The 22,611-nt window shown below is 43.7% G+C and overlaps 1 protein-coding gene across 8 annotated transcripts in view; it reads right to left on the reverse strand.

Moving 5' to 3' along the window:
• Positions 1-847: 847 nt before the first annotated feature.
• Positions 848-22,611, reverse strand: part of PPP2R2C (protein phosphatase 2 regulatory subunit Bgamma) — a 167,760-nt gene continuing 145,996 nt past the window's right edge. For 7 of the 8 annotated variants that reach the window (XM_071743998.1, XM_071744000.1, XM_071744001.1 and 4 more), the window contains 3 exons: positions 19,463-19,632; positions 15,104-15,195; positions 3,199-3,720 (listed from right to left, as the gene is read on the reverse strand). In XM_071743998.1, coding sequence (XP_071600099.1) covers positions 3,429-3,720; positions 15,104-15,195; positions 19,463-19,632 — 554 coding nt within the window. In that variant the 3' untranslated portion in view covers positions 3,199-3,428. Of the gene's footprint in view, positions 3,721-15,103; positions 15,196-19,462; positions 19,633-22,611 lie in introns of all 8 variants that reach the window. The other variant, XM_071743999.1, reaches the window with a different exon arrangement.

Below are 22,611 nucleotides of genomic sequence, written 5' to 3' on the forward strand. Positions count from 1 at the left end.
AGTCACCCTGGGCTGCAGCCAGAAAAAGGGCTTCACCTTTCAGTGGCCACCTCGGGCAGGAGTTTCTCATCCCCTGGGGCTCTGTGTAGGGGACAGAGGATGAGGTGGTCACTGCCTGGGGCTGGCACCCCAAAAAGCCCAGGATTTGGGACAAGCATCAGGATGAGCAACCCGGGAGGGTCAGGCATCAGCTTGGAGTGGGAAGTGGATGCTGTGTGTATGCCAAGGCAGCTTTTTTTTAATTCTTCATAATTTTTATGGGGTGTTTTTTTTTGTTTTGTTTTGTTTGTTTGATTTTGCTTTTTTTAAAAATTTTTTTTGTTGGTTTTTTGATTTTTTTTTTTTTTTTTCTCCTAGGGTAGAGTTAGAAAGAGAGCAGAGGGGGAAAGAGGGACACTGCCCTCTAGTTTGTCACCTGGGCCAATGCCTGTCCCATCTAAGAGGCCAGACCTGGCCACATCCCAAATGTGCCCTCATGTGTCCCCAGACTGGCCAGAGGTGACAATAATGCCATTTTATTTTTATTTTTTTTTACCCTGTGACCATGCTGCACGTGTCTCTCCTTCCATTTGTAGGAGACTGATGCTCCTGAAGTCTCTCCAGGCCACCAGCAGAGCCAAAAGCTGGTCCAAGGTGTCACCCCAAATCCTCTCTCCAGCTCTGCTGGAACTGCACCCCTCATCACCCTAAACCCCCAGGCCAGGCCCTCTCACAAAACCATTTTTATTTTCTACCTGCCCTCACATTTTAGGTTCCAGGAGTGGCTTCCCTTGGGTGGCTCTTTGGTAAAAGGAGCTAAACTCCTCTTCTGTGTGCTAAAAAAGAAGCTGTGCCTTGAAGTCATCTATTTATGCCTTTTTTTTTGGATGTAGTTTTATTGAAAAAGCTGGTATTAACATATTTATATTTTTATTCAACAACAGATATAGCTAATTTGTGCGACACAAAGGATGCAGCCATGAACAACAGCTTTCAAAACAATCAGGTTTTTTTTTTTTTTTACCAACTTTACCATCACTTACTCTACACCACTGAAAGCTCAAACCAAAAAAAAAAAAAAAATAATAATAAATAAATAAAAGAGAAAAAAAAAAAAAAGTTGGAAACGTTCACAATGATGATGTTAACTTTCCATACATTCAATAAACCAGGAACCCCATCTGTAGGAGTGATGGCCAAGTTAAGAGATGGAATACTGCTCTTTGAAAGGTTTCTATTTATTTCCTCTATAATCACTTCATGGCATTTTGGTTGGGTATTTAATTAGTTTTTATAAAGCTCCAAAGATATATTTCTTTTTTTAAAATTTTTTTTAACATGTTCTTTTTGGTACCCAAAGCTGTAACAGAGTAAGGGAGTTCAAATTAAAAGCAAAAAAAAAAAAAAAAATTGGTTGTATTACCATCTGCTTTATAAGGAGTTATCTACAGAATTTTATTTGAGAGTGATAAAAGATAAAGAGAGGTTTTTCAGTACTTTTATCTGCAAATGCCAATGAGCTGATAATTTATTTTATTTTATTTTTTAGCTGCAAAGGCTAAAGGAGGAGGCCAAAAGTCAAAGAAATTGTGTGACACCCCTGAAGCTTTAGCTTGGCATCGCCAAGTATTCTATACAATTTACCACATTCTTATGCATTTTTTTACAAGGAAAAAAAGCAAAAAAAGAAGGAATTTTGTTAAATTTCATTAGAATAAATATGTACATATCCTGTCCATGCCTGCTCCAGCATGTTATAAACACACATTCCTCATTCCCTTTAAATTCAACCCCCACGTTTCACCCCATGTGTTTGGTGGGGCTGGAACCCAATGCCCAGATATCCAGTACTGGGTTAGAAATCACAGAGGTATCCTGTGGGGTGTTAAGATGTCACATAAAAGCTATAGATTTTGGTTGTTTGGTTTGTTTCTGCTTTTGTTTTGTTGTTTGTTTTTTTTTTTTAATTCTTTTTAGCTCTTCAGCCAACCTGATCCCTTCACTTACCAAGGAAACAGAGCACAGGGACTTAAAGACTCGTGGTTTTTCTGAGGTGTTTTAATGTGAGCAGCTTACCAGGTCATCTGAGATGTGCTCTTTCACTCATGGTTTGAGGAGAAATCCTTTGGGATACTTTGGGATTTTTATTAGGGGTGTAGCAGAACTTGCTTTTCCTGGCTAAAAACTCCCTGCCCACTGCCCCCTTCCCGTCTCATTCCTGCAGGAGCTGTGCTGCTGGTGTTTTCTCTCCTTTTCCATCTACACCACGAACACTTTGGAACCAGAGAGAGAGATGGAAAGGTATTTATGTGGAAGATGCTTTTGTTTGGTTCAGAGGTTTTGATTTTTTTATATTTTTTTTCCATGTTTCTCCAGGAATTCTTTTGTCGCCCAGCCCCGGACTCATTTTAAACCATTAAAATTCATCTCCCAGCACCACTCTCACCCAGTGACAGCTCCCCTGGCATTCCCTGGATTTCCCAAAGGAAAGGATGAAAATAACCCTGAACAAACCAGGGACTTCCTGAGCTGCCCAGCAGACATTTTGTTCCCAGCTGAAGTCAGTCGTTGCCTTCCAGGACAGCACTTCCAGAACTCCCATCCCCAAGAGCAGAAGAGGTTTGTACCTGACCAGCTCTTTCCTCTGGGGTGGCAATTCCAAGATTTTAAGCAGTCCTCCACGTGATGAAAATGCTGGATATTGTTTTAAACAGAGCAAAGGGAACTATGGAGAATGAATTCCTCCAAAAAAAAAAGAAAAAAAAAACCTGGCTGGGTCACTATAAGAGTCTGTCACTTAGGCAGGAACTTGAAGCACAAAGTTAGTAATGGGGGAAATGAAATAAATCAGAGGATGCTGCAAGGAGATAAATCAGAGGATGCTGCAAGGAAGGGAATGGGGCAGCTTTTCACCAGTTTCCAGCTCTAATTGTCACCAGGTCCCTCCAAAGTGCCACATGCTCTACCAGGATGTGGCTCTTTGTTCCCTCAGACAGGCTTGGCGTGGTTGAAAGACAAGAAAATGTTACTGATTAAAAAAAAAATAAATAATAATCAAGAGTATGAGGCCAAAAGCTCTACTGCAAAAGCAGCCAAGCTCTGAGACCCTTGGAAGGACTGCCAGGAGCTGAGGAGCCTCAACTCACCTCAGGAGAAGTTCCCAAAACAAAGAAATCCCCCGGGGTTTTTGTTGAAAGGAACCAATAGAGACCACAGCACTGGATTTGCAGTCGTGCCTTTTTACTCACACAGTTGCAGTGATGGAAAAAAAAAAAAGAGCTGGCTTGCCACCAAGAACGATACAGGCTGAGGGATGAAAGGATGCAACCTACAGATCCCACCACAGAAATCACAAATTATTATTAAGTATTTTATTATTTTGTGAAGATCACATCCTTCTACAACTCTCGAGAGGCTGGTTTGTAAAATCTAGAGGGGCATTGAGAAACCTAGTGCATTTCTGAGTTCACTTTATCCTGAAATATGTACAGATTGTTTGTCGCTGCTATAGCAATGATGTTCTCAGTTGGGTGCCAGGCTGTGTGCAAGATCTTCTTTGTAAAGTCCAAGCTATCGACGCTGATGTCGTCTTTCCTCCGTTTGCCTCCCACACAGACCCGCCGGGGCTTGAGAACCGCTCGGGGTTTGCTGCTCTCCCGGGATGCCTCCAGGGTGACGTCCCGCTTGGTGTTCCGGTCAAACATTCGGAAGAAGTTGTTGTAAGCACCGGTCATTATCACACTGAGAGAGGGGAGAGGAAACGGGGGGAGGTATGTGAGTAAAGAGCGGGGAGAGAAGGAAAGGAAAGAGAGAAAGGAAAGGAGAGAAAAGAAAGGAAAGGAAGAAAGGAAAGGAAGAGAGAGAAAGAGAGAGAAAGAGAAGAAAGAAAGAAAGGAAGAAGAAAGAAAGAAAGAAAGAAAGAAAGAAAGAAAGAAAGAAAGAAAGAAAGAAAGAAAGAAAGAAAGAAAGAAAGAAAGAAAGAAAGAAAGAAAGAAAGAAAGAAAGAAAGAAAGAAAGAAAGAAAGAAAGAAAGAAAGAAAGAAAGAAAGAAAGAAAGAAAGAAAGAGAGAAAGAGAGAAAGAGAGAAAGAGAGAAAGAGAGAAAGAGAGAAAGAAAGAAAGAAAGAAGAAAGAAAGAAAGAAAGAAAGAAAGAAAGAAAGAAAGAAAGAAAGAAAGAAGAAAGAAAGAGAGAGAGAAAGAAAGAAAGAAAGAAAGAAAGAAAGAGAAAAAAAAGAAAAAGAAAAAAGAGAGAAAAAAGAAAGAAAAGAAAGAGAGAAAAAAGAAAAAGAGAGAAAAAAGAAAGAAAAGAAAGAGAAAAAAGAAAAAGAGAGAAAAAAGAAAGAAAAGAAAGAGAGAAAAAGAGAGAAAGAAAGAGGAAGAGAGGAAGAGAGAGAAAAAGAAAGAAAGAGGAAGAGAGGAAGAGAAAGAGAGGAAGAGAGAGGAAGAGAGGGAGGGAGGGAGGGAGGGAGGGTGGAAGGAAGGAAGGAAGGAAGGAAGGAAGGAAGGAAGGAAAGAAAAGAAAAGAAAAGAAAAGAAAAGAAAAGAAAAGAAAAGAAAAGAAAAGAAAAGAAAAGAAAAGAAAAGAAAAGAAAAGAAAAGAAAAGAAAAGAAAAGAAAAGAAAAGAAAAGAAAAGAAAAGAAAAGAAAAGAAAAGAAAAGAAAAGAAAAGAAAAAAAAGAAAAGAAAAGAAAAGAAAAGAAAAGAAAAGAAAAGAAAAGAAAAGAAAAGAAAAGAAAAGAAAGAAAAAGAAAAGAAAAGAAAAGAAAAGAAAAGAAAAGAAAAGAAAAGAAAAGAAAAGAAAAGAAAAGAAAAGAAAGAAAAGAAAAGAAAAGAAAAGAAAAGAAAAGAAAAGAAAAGAAAAGAAAAGAAAAGAAAAGAAAAGAAGAAAAGAAAGAGAGGAGAAAGAGAAGGAAAGGAGAAAGAGAGAAAAAAGAGAGAAAGAAAAAAGAAAGAAAGAGAAAGAAAAAAGAGAGAGGAGAGAAAGAGAGAAAGAAAAAAAAGAAAAAAGAAAGAAAAAAGAAAGAAAAGAAAGAAGAAAAAAGAAAGAGAAAAAAGAGAAAGAGAGAAAGAGAGAGAGAGAAAGAAAGAAAGAGAGAAAGAGAGAAGAAAGAAAACAAGAAAGAAAGAAAGAAAGAAAACAAGAAAACAAGAAAACAAGAAAGAAAACAAAGACAATTATGCAAACAAGCAGTGAAGTTGGTGGGAAGGCAATTTAGGTGACAGCCAAGCTTTAACCTTATGGGAAAGATCATACAACACTCCACAGGGTGAAGGTTTAGTTTTTCTCTTCTCCTTCCCTACCAGAGTATCCAACAAAAGTGACAGCTGCCCCAACACTTGGATCCTGAAGCATTCACAAACCTCACTCTCCTGAAAGCATGAGATTTTTCACAAAGCAGTAAAGGTTACAAAGTGATTTTTAATCACCCTCCTATGAGCATTTAAGGACTGCATATTTCAGGCTTCTTTCATTCTTACCTTTTCTGACAGCTGAGATTCACCATGATTCCAGAAGAAGTCTTTTGAAAAAAAAAATTTCTAAGTCTATACAAGAGTAAGATTTGGTATGTAACTCTCTATTTGAATGAGCATTTTGAAGAAAGGTGTTTTTAAAGCTAAATCACAGTTTGCACAAGTAAATCCTGTACAGAACAAACCCTTTTCCTCTCTGAAGCCATGGGCTCTGCAAGTCCAGACACCATTAACATCTGTAGCTACAAAAATTAAAAATAAAGACAGATGAATGGGATTCTGTCATCTCTTCTCTGAGGAAACTCTGGAGTTTCAAAGAAGCTTGAAGTCAGGATATATTTCTGGGTCTGGGAGACAGCACACATACCTCAACCTGGGGAAAAACTCCCCCATTAATCAGCTTGTAGTTTGAAATAATGGATTGCCAGTTGTTCATTCCCCCAGTCCCTAGGGGAGGATATTTTTTCACTAACTTTAATGAATTCAGGATTTCATCCCTGGCCCTCAGGTTATTGGATTAACATAATCATGGCTTTCAGAGCCTTGTTCACCACCTCACCCTCCCTGAACTTTTTTCCACATCTGAAGCCAGGGCCATGCTCTTGTCTGAGACCCAAACAGAACATTTTTCTGATTTTTTTTATTTAGGAAAGGGAATCCACCCGGAACAGTCAGGAATCTCTAGAGGAATTCCAGCCCAGCAGCACAGATTTAAAAAGCCATCCTCCAGCTGAAATGCCACTTGCACTGCCTCAGCACTTCCATTTGCAGCCAAGGGGGAATAAATCAGGCAGAAACTGTGGCTCTGTGTCCTGCTGCCCAGAGGAGCTGCTCCTGGCTCCAGGACCTGAGTTCCACCCCATCCACACTGGTGCCTTCTCCCCATCTGGGGCCACCAGGAGCCACTGGAACACAGAGGAGCAGCACCCTGCAAAAGCACAAATGGGAACTGGGCTGCAAACTGCTCTTCCAGCAGGGGAGATTGAGGTGAGGCAGCAGGAAGAAATCCTTCACAGGTTTTCCAGGGAAGCTGTTGCTGCCCCATCCCTGGCAGTGTCCAAGTCCAGGTTGGATGGGGCTTGGAGCAACCTGGGCTGGTGGGAGGTGTCCCTGCCCATGCAGGGGGTTGGGACTGGATGAGCTTTGAGGTCCCTTCCAACCCAAACCAGTCCATGGTTCTGTGACAAGTGCCTGAAGTCAGGAGCACAGAAAAGGGCTCTTCCAGCCCTGTGTTCCACAGGTGTCCCTGGGGCACAATTCCCAGATCCATCACTGGACACACCACAGAGATGGAAAGAAACTGCTGAGCAGAGTCTGGCAATGTCTGACAGAAGATGAGGCTTTGCTTTAATTCAGTTGTTCCTTTTTAAGAGTCCAATCCACTGATTATTTTCTGATCAGCATTCACTCCTCTGAGCTCCTCCCTTCTGCATGCAACAAACATTCTGCTCCACAATGCAAAATTTTTTTTGTATTTATGTTTAAATTTAAATCACTTTTGAGATGCAGTAATTCTTAAAGAGCAGTCCATTTGAATAGAGTGGTTGCTTAATTTGATCCTTCTGGCATGCATTTGTTTTCCAAAAGGGAAGCCATGGCTATTAGCAGTGGTGCTCTTGAGAGAGGCTGCAGCCCAGGCTTTGTATTATTAATACTTATACATACCAGGAGTAACTGCAGCCCTAAAGAGGTTGGTTTTGTCTCTTGCAAATTTAAAGTGACAGGATTGTTCAGTTAAAACAAAAGGGCATCTAATATTGACGTGACCATGCTTTTTATTAATTTTTCTCCTGACTAAGGAGTCCATCTGGGCTAGGAGAGAGCCTGGTGGTGAGGCTCTTCACCAAAAAAAAAATAATAATAATAAAAAAAAAAAAATAAAAAAAATAAAAATAAAAATCAACTCTGGCAATGTCTGACAGAAGATGAGGCTTTGCTTTAATTCAGTTGTTTCTTTTTTAAGAGTCCAATCCACTGATTATTTTCTGATCAGCATTCACTCCTCTGAGCTCCTCCCTTCTGCATGCAACGAACATTCTGCTCCACAATGCAAAGATTTTTTTTGTATTTATGTTTAAATTTAAATCATGTTTGGGCAGCAATAATTCTTAAAGAACAGTCCACTTGAATAGAGTGGTTGCTTAATTTGAGCTTTATGATCCAACCCAAAGCATCCCATGACACAGCAGCTGCCTGCCAGCACGTCTGCTTGCTGCAGAGCCACTGGGGGGGTTCTGTGGTGGGAGAGCTGGATGGGTACACTGGGAACCACTGGGAGGACCTCCAGCTCAACCTTGCTCCCATGCTGGCTGGTGGCAGCTGAATCACAGAATCCTAGGATAATTTGGGTTGCAAGGGACCTCTCCAGGTCACCCAGTCCAACCCCTGCAGTATCAGGGACACCTCACCCAGATCAGGTTGCTCAGAGCCTCCTCAAGCCTCACCTTGAACATCTCCAGGGATGAGGCCTCAACCCCCTCGCTGGGCAACCTGGGCCATGGTTCCACTGCCCTCGTGGCACAGAACTTGTTCCTGACATCCAGTCTAAACCTGCCCTTCTCTAATTTAGAATCACAGAATCCTAGAATTGGCTGGGTTGGAAGGGACCTCAGAGCTCATCAAGTCCAACCCTTGATCCACTCCCGCTGCAGTTCCCAGCCCATGGCACTGAGTGCCACATCCAGGCTCTTTGGAAATAGCTCCAGGGATGGAGAATCCACCCCTTCCCTGGGCAGCCCATTCCAATGGCTGATCACCCTCTCTGGAAAGAAATTCTTCCTCATGTCCAACCTAAACCTCCCCTGGCACAACTTGAGACCTCTTGTGCCCTCTTGTCTTGCTGAGAGTTGCCTGGGAAAAGAGCCCAACCCCCCCTGGCTCCAACCTCCTTTCAGGGAGTTGGAGAGAGTGATGAGGTCTCCCCTGAGCCTCCTCTTCTCCAGCCTCAACACCCCCAGCTCCCTCAGCCCTTCCTCACAGGACTTGTGCTGGATCCCTTCCCAGCCTCCTTGCTCTTCTCTGGACCTGCTCCAGCACCTCAATCTCCTTCCTGAGCTGAGGGGCCCAGAACTGGACACAGGACTCAAGCTGTGGCCTCCCCAGGGCTGAGCACAGGGGCAGAATCCCTTCCCTGGACCTGCTGGCCACGCTGTTCCTGAGCCAGCCCAGGATGCCATTGGCCTTCTTGGCCACCTGGGCACACTACTGGCTCCCTCATCCTATCACTCCAGCCTCTCCTTGGCAAACACTCCCTCTCCAGCCTTCCTGTACCCCCTCTTTGGATACTGGAAGGTCACTGTTGGGTCTCCCTGGAGCTTCGTTTTCTCCAGGCTGAACCCCCCCAGCTCCCTCAGCCTCTCTCCAGCAGATCAGAGCTTTTTGCAGCTCCCACCAGGGAACTGGTGCAGCACAGAGCCCCTCAACAATGGTTCTGCACCCCCTTGAAGGGTCTCATCTCCTGCTGCTGAGCTCAGGGGAACACAGGAGCAGCTCCTGCCCTTGGGTTGTCTCCCTTACATTCCCCACCTTCCCAAACCTGGCACGATCCTGCTTAGGGAGGCCCAGGTTAAATTTCCCAAGCTGGAAAATAAACCAAGCAACCCCAAAGTCAGTGTGACAGCTTGATAAAACATCTCCCCCAGGCAGGCAAGAGCCAGCTGATCAAGATCAGTCCCTGTTTCAGGAATTGAATCAACAGCAGTAAATCTGATGTTTCACTCTTCCCAAATCCCCATGTCCTGTCATCACCTCCTGCTGAAACACTGGCTCAGGACCTCAGCACCTGGAGGTGGTTTCATACCCCAGGCCTAACACACACCCCATTTGGGATCCAAACAGCACTGGGGTTCCTTACACCCCCCCCAAGGGAAAAATTGGAAAATTTCATCACCCTGGAGCCCCCTGTGCCACGAGCTGTGGTTGCCAGGGGGATGAGGAGCATCTGAGATGAAGATGAAGGCAGAAAGCCCCAGGGGAGCACCAAATGCACAGAGAGCTGTTTGTCACCAATCTGATTTTAGGAGGTTTGGGTTTGTTGTTTTTTTTTTCCTTCTTACTTGCAGTAAAACTGCCTTTACAGTCCATTTGCTTTTCCATTTTTGAACTCACATATTTCTAAGAGTCTGCTTTCTTTCCTTGGATTTCCTGCAATTATTTTTTTAACATATGTAGATATGTTTTTTTAACATATAGAGCTTTCCATTCTGGCCCTGTTTTTTTTTTTTTTTTGGCACTTTAATGGCACAGTAAAAAAAAATAGCATTATGTAAATGAGAAAGCACCCATTCTTGCTCAAGGTCACCAGCACAGATGGATTATAACCTTACCTGCTGCTTAAAATAACAATAAAAGAGAGGAAGAACCAGATAGAAGCCTGCAATTTACTCCTGCTCAGGGAAATATAATGTACAATAAGGGGAGGTAAGTGATAAGGAGAATTTATATTTATATAGAGATAGAAATAGGCATAGAAATTGTAGCTGAGTATAGGAAGAGTCTGCTCTGCATTTCCAGGCACTGCTCTGCACCATCAGTGCTTGCAAAAAACCCTTGCAAGGGATTCAAGAACCCAAAGCATGGGGGGGACTCCCTGCCCCCAGCAAGCTCTGAGGATTTCTGGGAATTCTTCAGATGTGGGAGTGACAACCCAAAAAGGTGCCAGTTCACCAGCCTGCCCTGGCACTGGGGCATTCTTACTTATCAATCACAGAAACACAAGGTAGAAAAAAAACCCTAAAATCAGCAAATCCAACTGGCAACCCAAGCCCAGAAGCCAACTCCTCAAGTGCTACATCCACACAGTTTTTGAACACCTCCAGGGATGGGGACTCCCTGAGGAGCCTCTCCCAAAGCCTGACCACTCTTCCCATGAAGAAATTTTTCCTACTATCCAATCTCACCCTCCCCTGGTGACCTGGGAGGAGAGACCAACCCCCACCTCCCTCCAACCTCCTCTCAGGTACCTGTGGAGAGTGATGAGGTCTCCCCCCACTCAGCCTCCACTTCTCCAGCCTGAACATTCCCAATTCCACTCTTCCCATGAAAAGAATTTTTCCAGATATCCAATCCAAACCTCCCCTGGCACAACTCGAGTCCATTTCCTCTCATCCTATCACCAGTTAAGTGGGAGCCCAACCCCCCCCTGGCTCCAACCTCCTTTCAGGGAGTTGGAGAGAGTGATGAGGTCTCCCCTGAGCCTCCTCTTCTCCAGCCTCAACACCCCCAGCTCCCTCAGCCCTTCCTCACAGGACTTGTGCTCCAGACTCTTCACCAGCTTGGTTGCTCTTCTCTGGATGCTGGATAAGAGGGGGAATAAGGAGATCCCAAAGTCTATCCAAGGTCATATTTGCCATTCCAAGCCTTGTGAACACCAGGATGCCTTCCAGCTGGAGCCAGGCAGGAGCACACTGTTAACATCACATCCATTGGGATTCCCTGATTCTCCCTGATCAGAGGCCAAGAGATTCCCAGTGGGATGAATGCCAGCCCAGTGGGACAGGACTGACTGACCAGTTCTGTGTCACTTGTACAGCTGATCACTTATCATGATGCTGTTCAGGAGTCTCCCTGGAAGGGTCCCCAAACACTCATTTATTTGAAGTTTGTTTTTTAAAAAAATGAACAGTAATCAATACAAAAATCAACACTAATCCCAAAGTCTACCCAAGGTCATATTTGCCATTCCAAGCCTTGTGAACACCAGGATGTCTTCCAGCTGGAGCCAGGCAGGAGCACACTGTTAACATCACATCCATTGGGATTCCCTGATTCTCCCTGATCAGAGGCCAAGAGATTCCCAGTGGGATGAATGCCAGCCCAGGCAGTTCTCTTTCCTGTCCAGTGGGACAGGACTGACTGACCAGTTCTGTGTCACATGTACAGCTGATCATTTATCATGATGCTGTTCAGGAGTCTCCCTGGAAGGGTCCCCAAACACTCATTTATTTGAAGTTTTTTTTAAAAGAATGAACAGTAATCAAGGTATTTGCTTACTACCATGTAAAACTGCTACACTATTTTTTTTTCCTTTTACTGCCTTCTCCTGCAACTTCCCAGCACCTCCCTAAGTGCTGATTTTTGAGCTAAAACGTAACAAAATAAGTATGGCTGAGAGTGAGGAGCAAACAGTGTCTCACAGGGCAACATTAAAAGACCTGAGCGTGTGAGTGAATGGAAGAGCTAAATTAAATCAGTGTGCACAGAGGGCTCACACTGCCTACACAGCCATGTCATGATGTATCTACCATAAAGAGGGCCTGATTTTAGTGTAATGTACTCAGCTCCAGATAATATGTGCTCATCTGCTTGAATTACTGGGAGACCCCTGCTTGACTCCCTCCCCTGACCACTGTGCTGCCAAAGTACCTGGTGATTAATGTGCCCCGCAGCAAATGAGATGGGCTCTGTCTGATCACATTAGTTCCTGCTCATTGGAGTAACTGAGCATCAATCACCTTCTAATCAGAGCTCACGTACATTGATTTTTTTATTTTTTATTTTTTTGGTGAAGAGCCTCACCACCAGGCTCTCTCCTAGCCTAGATGGACTCCTTAGTCAGGAGAAAAATTAATAAAAAGCATGGTCACGTCAATATTAGATGCCCTTTTGTTTTAACTGAACAATCCTGTCACTTTAAATTTGCAAGAGACAAAAACAACCTCTTTAGGGCTGCAGTTACTCCTGGTATGTATAAGTATTAATAATACAAAGCCTGGGCTGCAGCCTCTCTCAAGAGCACCACTGCTAATAGCCATGGCTTCCCTTTTGGAAAACAAATGCATGCCAGAAGGATCAAATTAAGCAACCACTCTACTCAAATGAACAGAATTCCTGCAACCCAAACATGATTTAAATTTAAACATAAATACAAAAAAATCTTTGCATTGTGGAGCAGAATGTTTGTTGCATGCAGAAGGGAGGAGCTCAGAGGAGTGAATGCTGATCAGAAAATAATCAGAGGATTGGACTCTTAAAAAGGAACAACTGAATTAAAGCAAAGCCTCATCTTCTGTCAGACATTGCCAGAGACTGCTCAGCAGTTTCTTTCCATCTCTGTGGTGTGTCCAGTGATGGATCTGGGAATTGTGCCCCAGGGACACCTGTGGAACACAGGGCTGGAAGAGCCCTTTTCTGTGCTCCTGAGTTCAGGCACTTGTCACAGAACCATGGACTGGTTTGGGTTGGAAGGGACCTCAAAGCTCATCCAGTCCCAACCCCCTGCATGGGCAGGGACACCTCCCACCAGCCCAGGTTGCTCCAAGCCCCATCCAACCTGGACTTGGACACTGCCAGGGATGGGGCAGCCACAGCTCCCTTGGGCAACCTGGGCCAGGGGCTCAGCACCCTCAAATTAGAGAATTTCTTCCCAATGTCTGCCCTAAATCTCCCCTCTTCAGGTTTGAAACCATTGCCCCTTGTCCTCTCACTACACACTCATGAAAATCATGCCTTTAAGAAAAGTTTCAGTATTTTTATAGTCAGTTAAAATGTATAAAAATGTATAATTGCTTGTCCTCTTGCTACACACTGCCAGAAGCCCTACCCCATCCTTGAAGTTCCCTTCAGGTATTTCTCATGTTAACCCATGTCTCATCCATCTGCTTTCCCAAAGCTGAGCTCCACCACCAAACCAGTTGGGCACCTTGCACCTCCACTGCTCAGGATGGGAAGGCTGCTGCACACTCTCACTCTCTGAACAGCTCTGAATTCCCTCTGGTTTCCAGGCTGGGATTGATCCTTTGCTGTTGTGCCATCATTCTTCCCATTTCTCTTGGCTGGATCCTCTTCCTCTTTTCCATGTCCCTCCTGGACATCCTTACCACAAGCAAGTATAATCCTGGCTTCTCTCCTTCTAAGCTGATCAAACCCAACCTCCTGGCCTCTCTTTTTCTTTTGAGCAGCTGTCCCTTTGCCCACTGGCTTCATCCAGCTTGGAGATGAGAGCCAAGAGATGTGGAACTGCAGCCCAAAGGTCTCTGAACAAGACCCTAACATAATGTCACCACGACTCCTTTCTCTGCTGGATATCCCAGCCTTGCCCACTCAAGGATCAAATTTGCCTTTTTCACAGCTGCCCCACACTCTGTTTCACAGTCCTTGCCCAGTCCTGGGGGGATTGGCTTCTTTCAAACACAATGAAATGCACCAGTTTTCTCTTTCCCAAATGGGAGGCTAAGTGAGCTGAAGGCACAGTTCCAAGCTCTCATCCAGTGCCAAACTTTTGCCTCTTGGCTCCGGGGTCTGCTGAGCCAGAAGTCCTTTCAAAATTCACTCCTGAGCTCTGCCTCACAAGCATTTTGTAGATTGTTGATCCCTTCCACAGTCACCTTCTGTATGAACATCCCTGTACCTTGTTGGTGTGAGGGTTTTTTTGTTTGGTTTGGTTTGATTTTGTCTTTAAACAAAAATCCTCACCTTGCATTCTACTCTTGGATTTCACCCATCTTTCTGATCCCAGTCTGCTGGGCTGCTCAGTGCTTTCTGCACAATATTCCTGCTACTTCTGGGTCTGCTGAGCCAGAGGTCACTGGGTCCCCTTCAAAATTCACTCCTGAGCTCTGCCTCACAAGCATTTTATAGATGGATGATCCCTTCCACAGTCACCTTCTGTATGAACATCCCTGTACCTTGTTGGTGTGAGGTTTTTTTTTGTTTATTTTGGTTTGATTTTGTCTTTAAACAAAAATCCTCACCTTGCATTCTACTCTTGGATTTCACCCATCTTTCTGATCCCAGTCTGCTGGGCTGCTCAGTGCTTTCTGCACAATATTCCTGCTGCTCCTGGGTCTGCTGAGCCAGAGGTCACTGGGTCCCCTTCAAAATTCACTCCTGAGCTCTGCCTCACAAGCATTTTGTAGATTGTTGATCCCTTCCACAGTCACCTTCTGTATGAACATCCCTGTACCTTGTTGGTGTGAGTTTTTTTTTTGGTTGGTTTGGTTTGATTTTGTCTTTAAACAAAAATCCTCACCTTGCATTCTACTCTTGGATTTCACCCATCTTTCTGATCCCAGTCTGCTGGGCTGCTCAGTGCTTTCTGCACAATATTCCTGCTCCCCAAAGCACAGCCACCACTTGCCAACAGGATGGCATGGAACACTTTGCATCCCTTGTTTGGATGTGCCTGTTCTGCTCATGGAAACATCCAACAAAATATTTTATCCAACATTTAAACCAGGACCCCTCCTTCAGTGCAGAGAGAGAGGGACTTCTCTAGTGAGGAATATCAGAAGAAATTGGGATTTATGTCTGTGGGATGGTGGCAGCAACTTGTAGGTGATCAGTGGGTGTCTGTGACTGCTTTTCCTCCCTCATTCCCTGTTTCCAAGAGATGACTTGGATTTTGGAGGCAGCTGGTGTGGAAACACAGGAGCACACAAGCTCCCTCAGTCGGTGTGGATGTGCAAGTTGGCAGAATCCTTTAAAACTTTTCCAGATTTTGGTGATAACTGGCAGAATTTGAAGGGTTCCCCCCCCTCACCAAGGCACAAGCCAAGATGAACAAGTTCTACACCTTGTCTAATGAGCTCAGAGATGCAGCTACACCCATAACCAAACACCTTTTAGCAACCTGAACACCAGGGTGGGATGATGGAAAAACTGAGGTGGCAAAACCACCCCAAGCCAGTCAAGGACATAAGGCTGGAGGGCTTACCTGTCTGATCCATTCCATGCACATTCAAACTTGTCAAAGATGCAGTCATTTTCATAGAGAGAGCACAACTTGCTCCTAAGGTAATCATGGACCTGTTAAAAAACAAAAGAAAACAGAAAAATGGAAACCAAATAATGCTGTTGTTCTTGAAATAAACCAAACCAAAACAAACCCAGCTCCACACTGGCTGCTTTATCTCCCAAATTCACTCCCAAAACAAGCTGCACAGATTGCTGGCTCTGCAGAATCCTCTGGTTAAGCTCTAAAGAAGCTGTGGGTACATTTCCAGAGCCCCATGAAACAGGTGCTGCAGAATGATTGCTGCAGGAAGGCACCAAGCAGACCTCCCTCAGCAGGCTGCAGACCACCCTTCTTCAAGATCTTTGTTTCCTGCCTGGGTGACTTCCTCAGTGCCAGCCTAATTCCCAAAGCCATTTCACCAGCTGACCCCCTGGATGTGCTAATTAGCAAGAAACCCAATTTAAATGGCAACAAAAATGTCATATTCCAAGGTAAGGGGACCACAAATCGTGGCAGAAAGAACTTGGCCCTATTAAAAAAAAAGAACCTGCAGTGTATGATATTCCAGACATTTGGATAAGGCATTTCAGAAGGGAAGGGGAGCCCAGGGTTGCAGGGGCACAAGCTGCAGGTCAGAGCAGCTTGAATTGGGCCAAGTATCTCTCTTCTTGGGCTAAGACTGAAAATCACCACTGCACCTTCTCTCTTTGACACCTGAAAAGTGGGACTAAGCAGCAGAAGGACCTCTCCTGTGGGCCACCCATCTCTGCTGAAAAGGCTTCTCACAAAGCAGCAGATCTCATTCAAATCATTTCCATTCAGTGCTGATTTTGATGAGTTTGCTTTCTGGCTGATTGGTTTCATTCCACGAGGAAATAAAAAGCTAGAAAAAAAAACCCAAAAAACCCTGCCTAAAAGAATTGACTGCTGCTTTTACTCCTGATATTTTCTTCCAGCTGGTTGTAGGAACTGTAAACCCAAGATGTGTAGAAGGCCTCTCAGAGCACAAGTACTGATCCAATAGCCCAGGGGCACAATTTAACTCTGGCACACAGAGGGCTCAGTCCTTGGGATCCAGGGAGACTTTTCCTGCTCCTGGATGCTCAGCATCCTCCTCTGCCCTGAGGGCATAAACATTTCCTGTAGTAAGAGAACTTCAGTCAATACCAGATGAGGGACAATGTCCTTTCACTTCTATTTTCTTTAAACTAACCTGGTTTTAATAGCCAAATTGTGCAGTATCCTAGGAATTCTGCAGCAGGAGGTTATTAAGGGTTATAAATTTTAGGCATGGATAAATTTTCCTTCTCAGAGGGGTGACCACTGAACTGCACATCAACAGATAATGTCTGGTGCAGCAAAAATAAGCAAATGGCAGCTGCAGATAAAGCATTTTCCCAATGAAATGGATGGAATGCTTTTACCCTCACGGGGAGCAGTAGGTCAGAACACTTTTAGGACTGATGCATTTCGTGCATCCTCTGTAATTAAATCCTTCATTTTCTCTCTACTTAATGCCTTTTTACCCAAGCAGTGCAATTTCTTACAGGACTGGAGTTCTTTCCTTTGCGAGCTCTCAACTCTTGGAAGAAAGAGAAAGGTTGGGTAAAGCAGGAGAAAAAAGCAGATCACATTTGGCTCTCTGACTGTCATTTTTAGGTCTTCCTCTTGTTACCCTTTCCAGCAGCCATCTGTCACAGCCACTGTCACATCCATCCCCTTTGCCAAGCCTCTCCAGCTCCACAGCTTGGGGCTCTGCCTTTCCATCAGCTCTGTCACAAAGCATTTTGCAGCTTTGCACTGAGCTCTTCAAGGTCTCAGCTCCTTTTCCTTGACCAACTCTCTCTGCAGACTCAGGCTCTCAGCTTGGAGAATTTCAACTGGACCCTTTGATTGCCACACTCAGAGTGCCTGGGGAAAACTTCACTGCCAGGAACACTGAATTTTCCCCCTTGTTTGCAGATTCACCTCCCACTAGTAACTGAGGATAAAATCAGATTTGTTTTGTCTGTTGCAGATTACTCTTACCATGGGTGAGCAGCACCTGAACCCAAACCAAATTCATTCCAAACCAATTACAAGAGGCATTCTCCTTTTCTGCAGGGCAGTGTTTAAGGTCAGGCAATCATGGAATTATCTTAGAAATTCTGTGCTCCACATAACCCAGCAATGTTGACACTGGGAGGGAGCAATCACCAGCAGGAACTGCACTGATAGGTGACTCCAAACCCCTCAGCACACCCAAAATGGGTCAAATTGTGAACACGATCACCTCTGCTTCTTGCTGGGTCTGGTTCTGCTGGGATAATTCCCCTGGCAGCCCCAAAAAAGCCTCCTGTGAGGAGCTGCCTTGCAGCATGCAAGCCAGCATCCCACTCTCTTGCTTTTTCACTGCTGGCCTTTTTTTTTTTTTTTTCTTTTCTGTGAAGCATCAAGAGGAGAAAATCCTGTTGAATAAGAGGTTTCAGCAAGGCTGCTCTATCCAGTTGCCTTCTTTGAGCCACACCATTGATAAAAAAAAACAAAAAACCAACTTGTATGAGGAGCTCCATTTTTTTCTTGGGGATGCTAAAATGATAACCTGGTAATGAGGCAGTCCAGGTATAGATTTTTGCTGTGGGGAAACCTCCTGTTGTGACCCTCTTCATGGGTCTTGCTGCTAGAAAATATCTAGATGGCTGCCATGCACTGGATGAAATGAGAAATTCAATTTTTTCATTAATATCTTTTAATTTTTGAGTGACCTAGGTGTCATCATAATTATGTAGACACAGAAGTGTCAATGCCAGGTTAATTTGCTGCCTTCAGGAAATTAAAACCTTTTTGAGAGATTTCCAAGTTTGTTTATGAGATTTCTGTGTGAGACACACCTAAGGCATATTATTTAAGAGTAATTTGAAGCATTTTTTTTTCTAAAGAACAGCCAAAGTTCTCTACTCTCTGGAGCTGAATAACATGAAAGGTTGGACCATGGAAAGCCCATGGAATTCCTGTGCTGTTGGCATCCTGAGGACCCTGAGTTCCAGGTTCTGCCTTGATCTGCTGCAAGACTCAGCACCACATCTCTAAACTCTTTACAAGGCTCTGGAGAAATATTTGAGAATGAAAGACCAAGATCAGGCAGCAAGAACACTTCTATTTGCAGGGCTTTTGTTGTGGGTCTTGTTTTGGTTTTTTTTTTTCCTCGAAGCTTCTGACTGCAACGATCAGTGCTGAAAATTTGCCATTATCCCCATTTTTCCCCTCTCAGCATGGAGAAATAGAACTGTTTAATTGGCCCCAGTGCTGGGTGTCAGAGGGATTTAAAGGTGGGCAGCTTGTTTCACACCAACCTACACGAGGAAATCAAAGCAGATGTCAAGACAAGCAGGTGGGACAAGGTTGCCCACTCCACTCTTGATGTAAAATCCCAGGGGTTGTGACAAGATACTCTCTGCTATTTTAAAGCCAATCTTAATTAGAGTTACTGGGATCTGCTCTACCCCACCTGCCATTCCATCCACACAGCAAACAAGGGATTGCTCCAGCACTGAACAAGCAGAAGGAGCCAGATAAATGACATTTTTTCTCCATCTTCTGGAGGCAGCTTCACAGCTTTTTTTTTTTTTCTCGTTGTGTTTGCATAAGAAGCAGTTTCTGTGTCACAGATATTTGAAGGCAGAGTCCCAGAATGTAAGCTCAGCCCCTGATTGCCAAGCAGAACAGATGTCAGAGAACAAATCCAGTGCTGGCTGGAGCCACTGGCATTTTGTCTGGATAGGATTGCAAGGAATTCAGGCACCCAGATGTGTCTGGCTGGCATTCACCAAGTGCTGTGTCAGTGGGGGTGGCAGGGTTGAACACTGATTGCTTCTAGGACCTGGCCCAAGGGAGAAAGGCAGAGATGAAGGGGTTTTTTTTAAAAAAAAACAAAAGTTCTGAAATGACAAAGGTGCCAACTCTCAGCAGTCCCAGCAGGAGCAGAAGCAGCACACAAATTCCTCTCCTCAGTTTCTTTTTTATGTTGGTAGTGAAATACCTCACTTGAAAGCAGATGCCAAAATGAAGAGATGATTTCCCTTGCTAGGAGCAGCATCTTCCAGCTCCCAGCCTCACACTTGCCTCCCCCAGCCCTAAATTCCTTATTATTATTATTATTATTATTGAAATTGCCCTTGTCCAACAACCAGGTTGCCAGCCTGAGGATTTTAACCCCCTTGCTTAGCAACTCTTCTGCTTCTCCAACCAAGTCATGAAAAGAAAACTGATGGGTTTTTTTTTTAATATTTAAGAAAACATTCAGCTTTTGGGCACTGAGCTGTTTTTCTATTGCTGCATTAAGACATGAGAGGTACCTACCTGGTATGTTTCCACGGGCTTTGTTTCCATGTTCAGATCCCAAACCTTGACAGTGAGGTAATCCCTTGTCAGCATGTACCTCCCACTGTGACTGAATTTGACATCTGACACTGAAGAGATAATTTCTGAAAAAAATGATCTGTTGCTGGGGTCTTCTGGCTCTTCATAAACTGTTAAAGCAAAAAAGAAGGGAGACAGAAATTAGAATTCTATTTTTTAAATGCTCTGTTGTACCATCTGAACTCCATGAAACGTGGAAATCAGTGCACCAAGGGACATGACATGGAATTAATTACATGCCCAGCATTTAAATTCTTCTTTTATCTTGATATAAAAATACTACAAACTGTAAGCTTTAAGCATTACAATAATTAGCCCTATAGCTAAAGCCCAAAGCATCACTTTGGGAAATTAGGTAAATAACACCAGGTAGCTGACTCCACTTATCTATAGCAAGTCATCCCTTCTGGGGTCCACACCCTAATTTCCTGATATAACCCAAATTTAAGTGTCCCTGTCACACAAAAGGTGGTCTCATAACAGTCTTGGCATCTTCAGGGCTACTTCAAGCCTGCCCTGGTTGCCAGAACTGCTCCCTGAAGGCATCTGAGACTAAAACTTGGGATTGCAATGAACTCATCCTAAGACCTGAGCAGCAAAGTTTCATATCTCATGGAACTGGAGATGATCTCTAAGGTCTTTTCCAGCCTAAACCAACTCTAAGGTTTCTTCATCCTTCTTCACAAAACCTTCACCACCTCCAGCCCTGCCTTCCAAGTCCTCTGTGCCTTCCTGCAGCTCTGTGGGCTCATGATTTAAATAACCTCGTGGTAAACTTCAGTAGAGAGGTTTTTGGGGTCTTCCAGTTCTCAGAAAACCAGCAGAGGTTTGGCTGGCATCTGTCTCTAGAATATTCTTGGAAAATGAGCAGTTTGGTGAGAAAGATTTTTCAAGTTTCAAAAGTAGGTGAAGAAAAGCCCTGAAAACGTGCTGGATAAAGAACAACTTTTTACCATCAGTCAAAACATTTTTTTTTTTGTCTAGTCCAGGAGACCATTTTTCTCTCAGCTTGTTTATTCAGACCTGAAAGCAAGAAGCTTATAGTTCCCATCAGGTGAAATAATGTTCTGCTGCAAGTTAAGGGTGAGAACCTGGGCAAAGCACGTGGGGTAATGCAGAAAAATTAAGGCAATTTTCCTTGGGAGTGGGCAGTGGAATGCAAGCAGGGGAGAATAAGGTCTGTATTTGAACACATACCACACATCTCAACTACTTCAAAAGAGAGGGGGAAAAAAAAAAACAAACCAAAAAACCTACAACTTTCCTTTTCAGGCAGATGACAAGTGAAGAGCTTTCAATAGCTCTTTCAGAATTTGCCCAGACATCCTGCAAAGCAGGTATTTTGTAATTATCCTGTCAGGTTTTCAACAGGAGTCTGATGAGCACAAAGCAATTATCATTTCTCATACCTCTTCCCTTTCATCTCTCCCAGCTATGTGCTTGGCTGGCAGGAATCTCATCCTCCTAATTATGATGTGAAGCTGCAATTAAAACCAGGGAAGGGAAAAACAAAAGACTAACTGAGCTCCACTTCATTTAGAGCTGAGATCTATATTCTTGGCTCTATATATCTTGTACAGCTCCCAATTATTAGAAGAGGAGTTAATATTTGTACCTGGATAGTCTCTATTTTGTTCATTAATGAGATTAAACCATTTCATCCTTTCTCTGCACTGTTTATTGCTTTCCTACCCTGACCACAGTGAGTATTAGAAAGGCTTAGATTAATTAACTGCAGGCACTAATGTAGGCAGGAAAGCCTCTTATCACTCCAGGAAAAAAGACACTGGTAGAAATTCTCAGCAGTTCCTTGCAGATAGTTCCTCCAGTCAGCCAGGAAAATTGTGGCAGGAAATTCAGCAGCAGCTCCCAGGGCTACAGAAAAACCTCAGCAACCAACCCAAGCAGCCAGAAGAAGGCATTGGCCTCAGGAACCAAAGGGGAGAGAGATGGAGGCTTCTTGGGTTCAGCCTTGACATCCCTGGAGATGCTCAAGGTGAGGCTTGAGGAGGCTCTGAGCACCCTGATCTGGGTGAGGGGGTCCCTGCTGAGTGTTCCTTACAGTTTAGGCTTTATTTTTGGAGGCTGCTCTGATGCCAAGCAGTACCCAGAACACAAAACTTCAAATCTAGGTTACTTCTCCATAGCCAAATAAATAAATTTTGTTAGAGCAGGACTGGGAATCACAACTTTCCTGAGATTACATGAAGAATTCTATGATGCCCTTTGATTAAAATCTGTATTAACGTCTTAATACCTCACTTTTGCCCTGAAAAAGGATATTTAACTTCCATTAATAGTGTCACAAAGTGTCCTTGATAATAAAATACAATAATAATAATGTCCTTGATAATCTTCAGAGCACTGATCATGGGAAAGACACAAAGGTGTCTGGTTACAAATGAATAAAAATCACAGAAATCACAGCCAGGGTGGGGTGTGCTGAGCTTTCAGGTGACACTGCTGAGACTTCTTAATACCTCACTTTTGCCCTGAAAAAGGATATTTAACTTCCAATAATAGTGTCACAAAGTGCCCTTGATAATAAAATAATAATAATAATAATGATAACGATAATAATAATAATAATAACAATAATAATAATAATAATAATAATAATAATAATAATAATAATAATAATAATAATAATAATGTCCTTGATAACCTTCAGAGCACTAATCATGGGACAGACACAAAGCTGCCTGGTTACAAATGAATAAAAATCACAGAAATCACAGCCAGGGTGGGGGGTGCTGAGCCTTCAGGTGCCACTGCAGAGACTTCAGCACCACCAGGATTGTGGGGCAGAGAAATCCCATGGGAATGCAGAGGGAAGCTGAGCAAATCCCTGGGTACAGCTCCAAGGATGAGACCATTCCTGCCCCAAACTCCACTGGCAGATCCCTGGGTAAACTGAGAAGTCAGCTTCAAGAAATCAAAATCCCTTTTTGTGTGGCTTCCTGGTCACAAACTGAAAGCCAGGGTGGCTTTTCACAGAATTAAGTCCAGACTTAAAAAAAAAAGGGTGGGCTGGGTGAAGCATTCTTGCCAGGGTGCTGTTTTTTCCTGAATTCTGAAGAAAATCTGCA

This window comes from Heliangelus exortis, chromosome 4 (assembly GCF_036169615.1).
Source record: "Heliangelus exortis chromosome 4, bHelExo1.hap1, whole genome shotgun sequence".
Lineage (NCBI taxonomy): Eukaryota > Metazoa > Chordata > Aves > Apodiformes > Trochilidae > Heliangelus > Heliangelus exortis.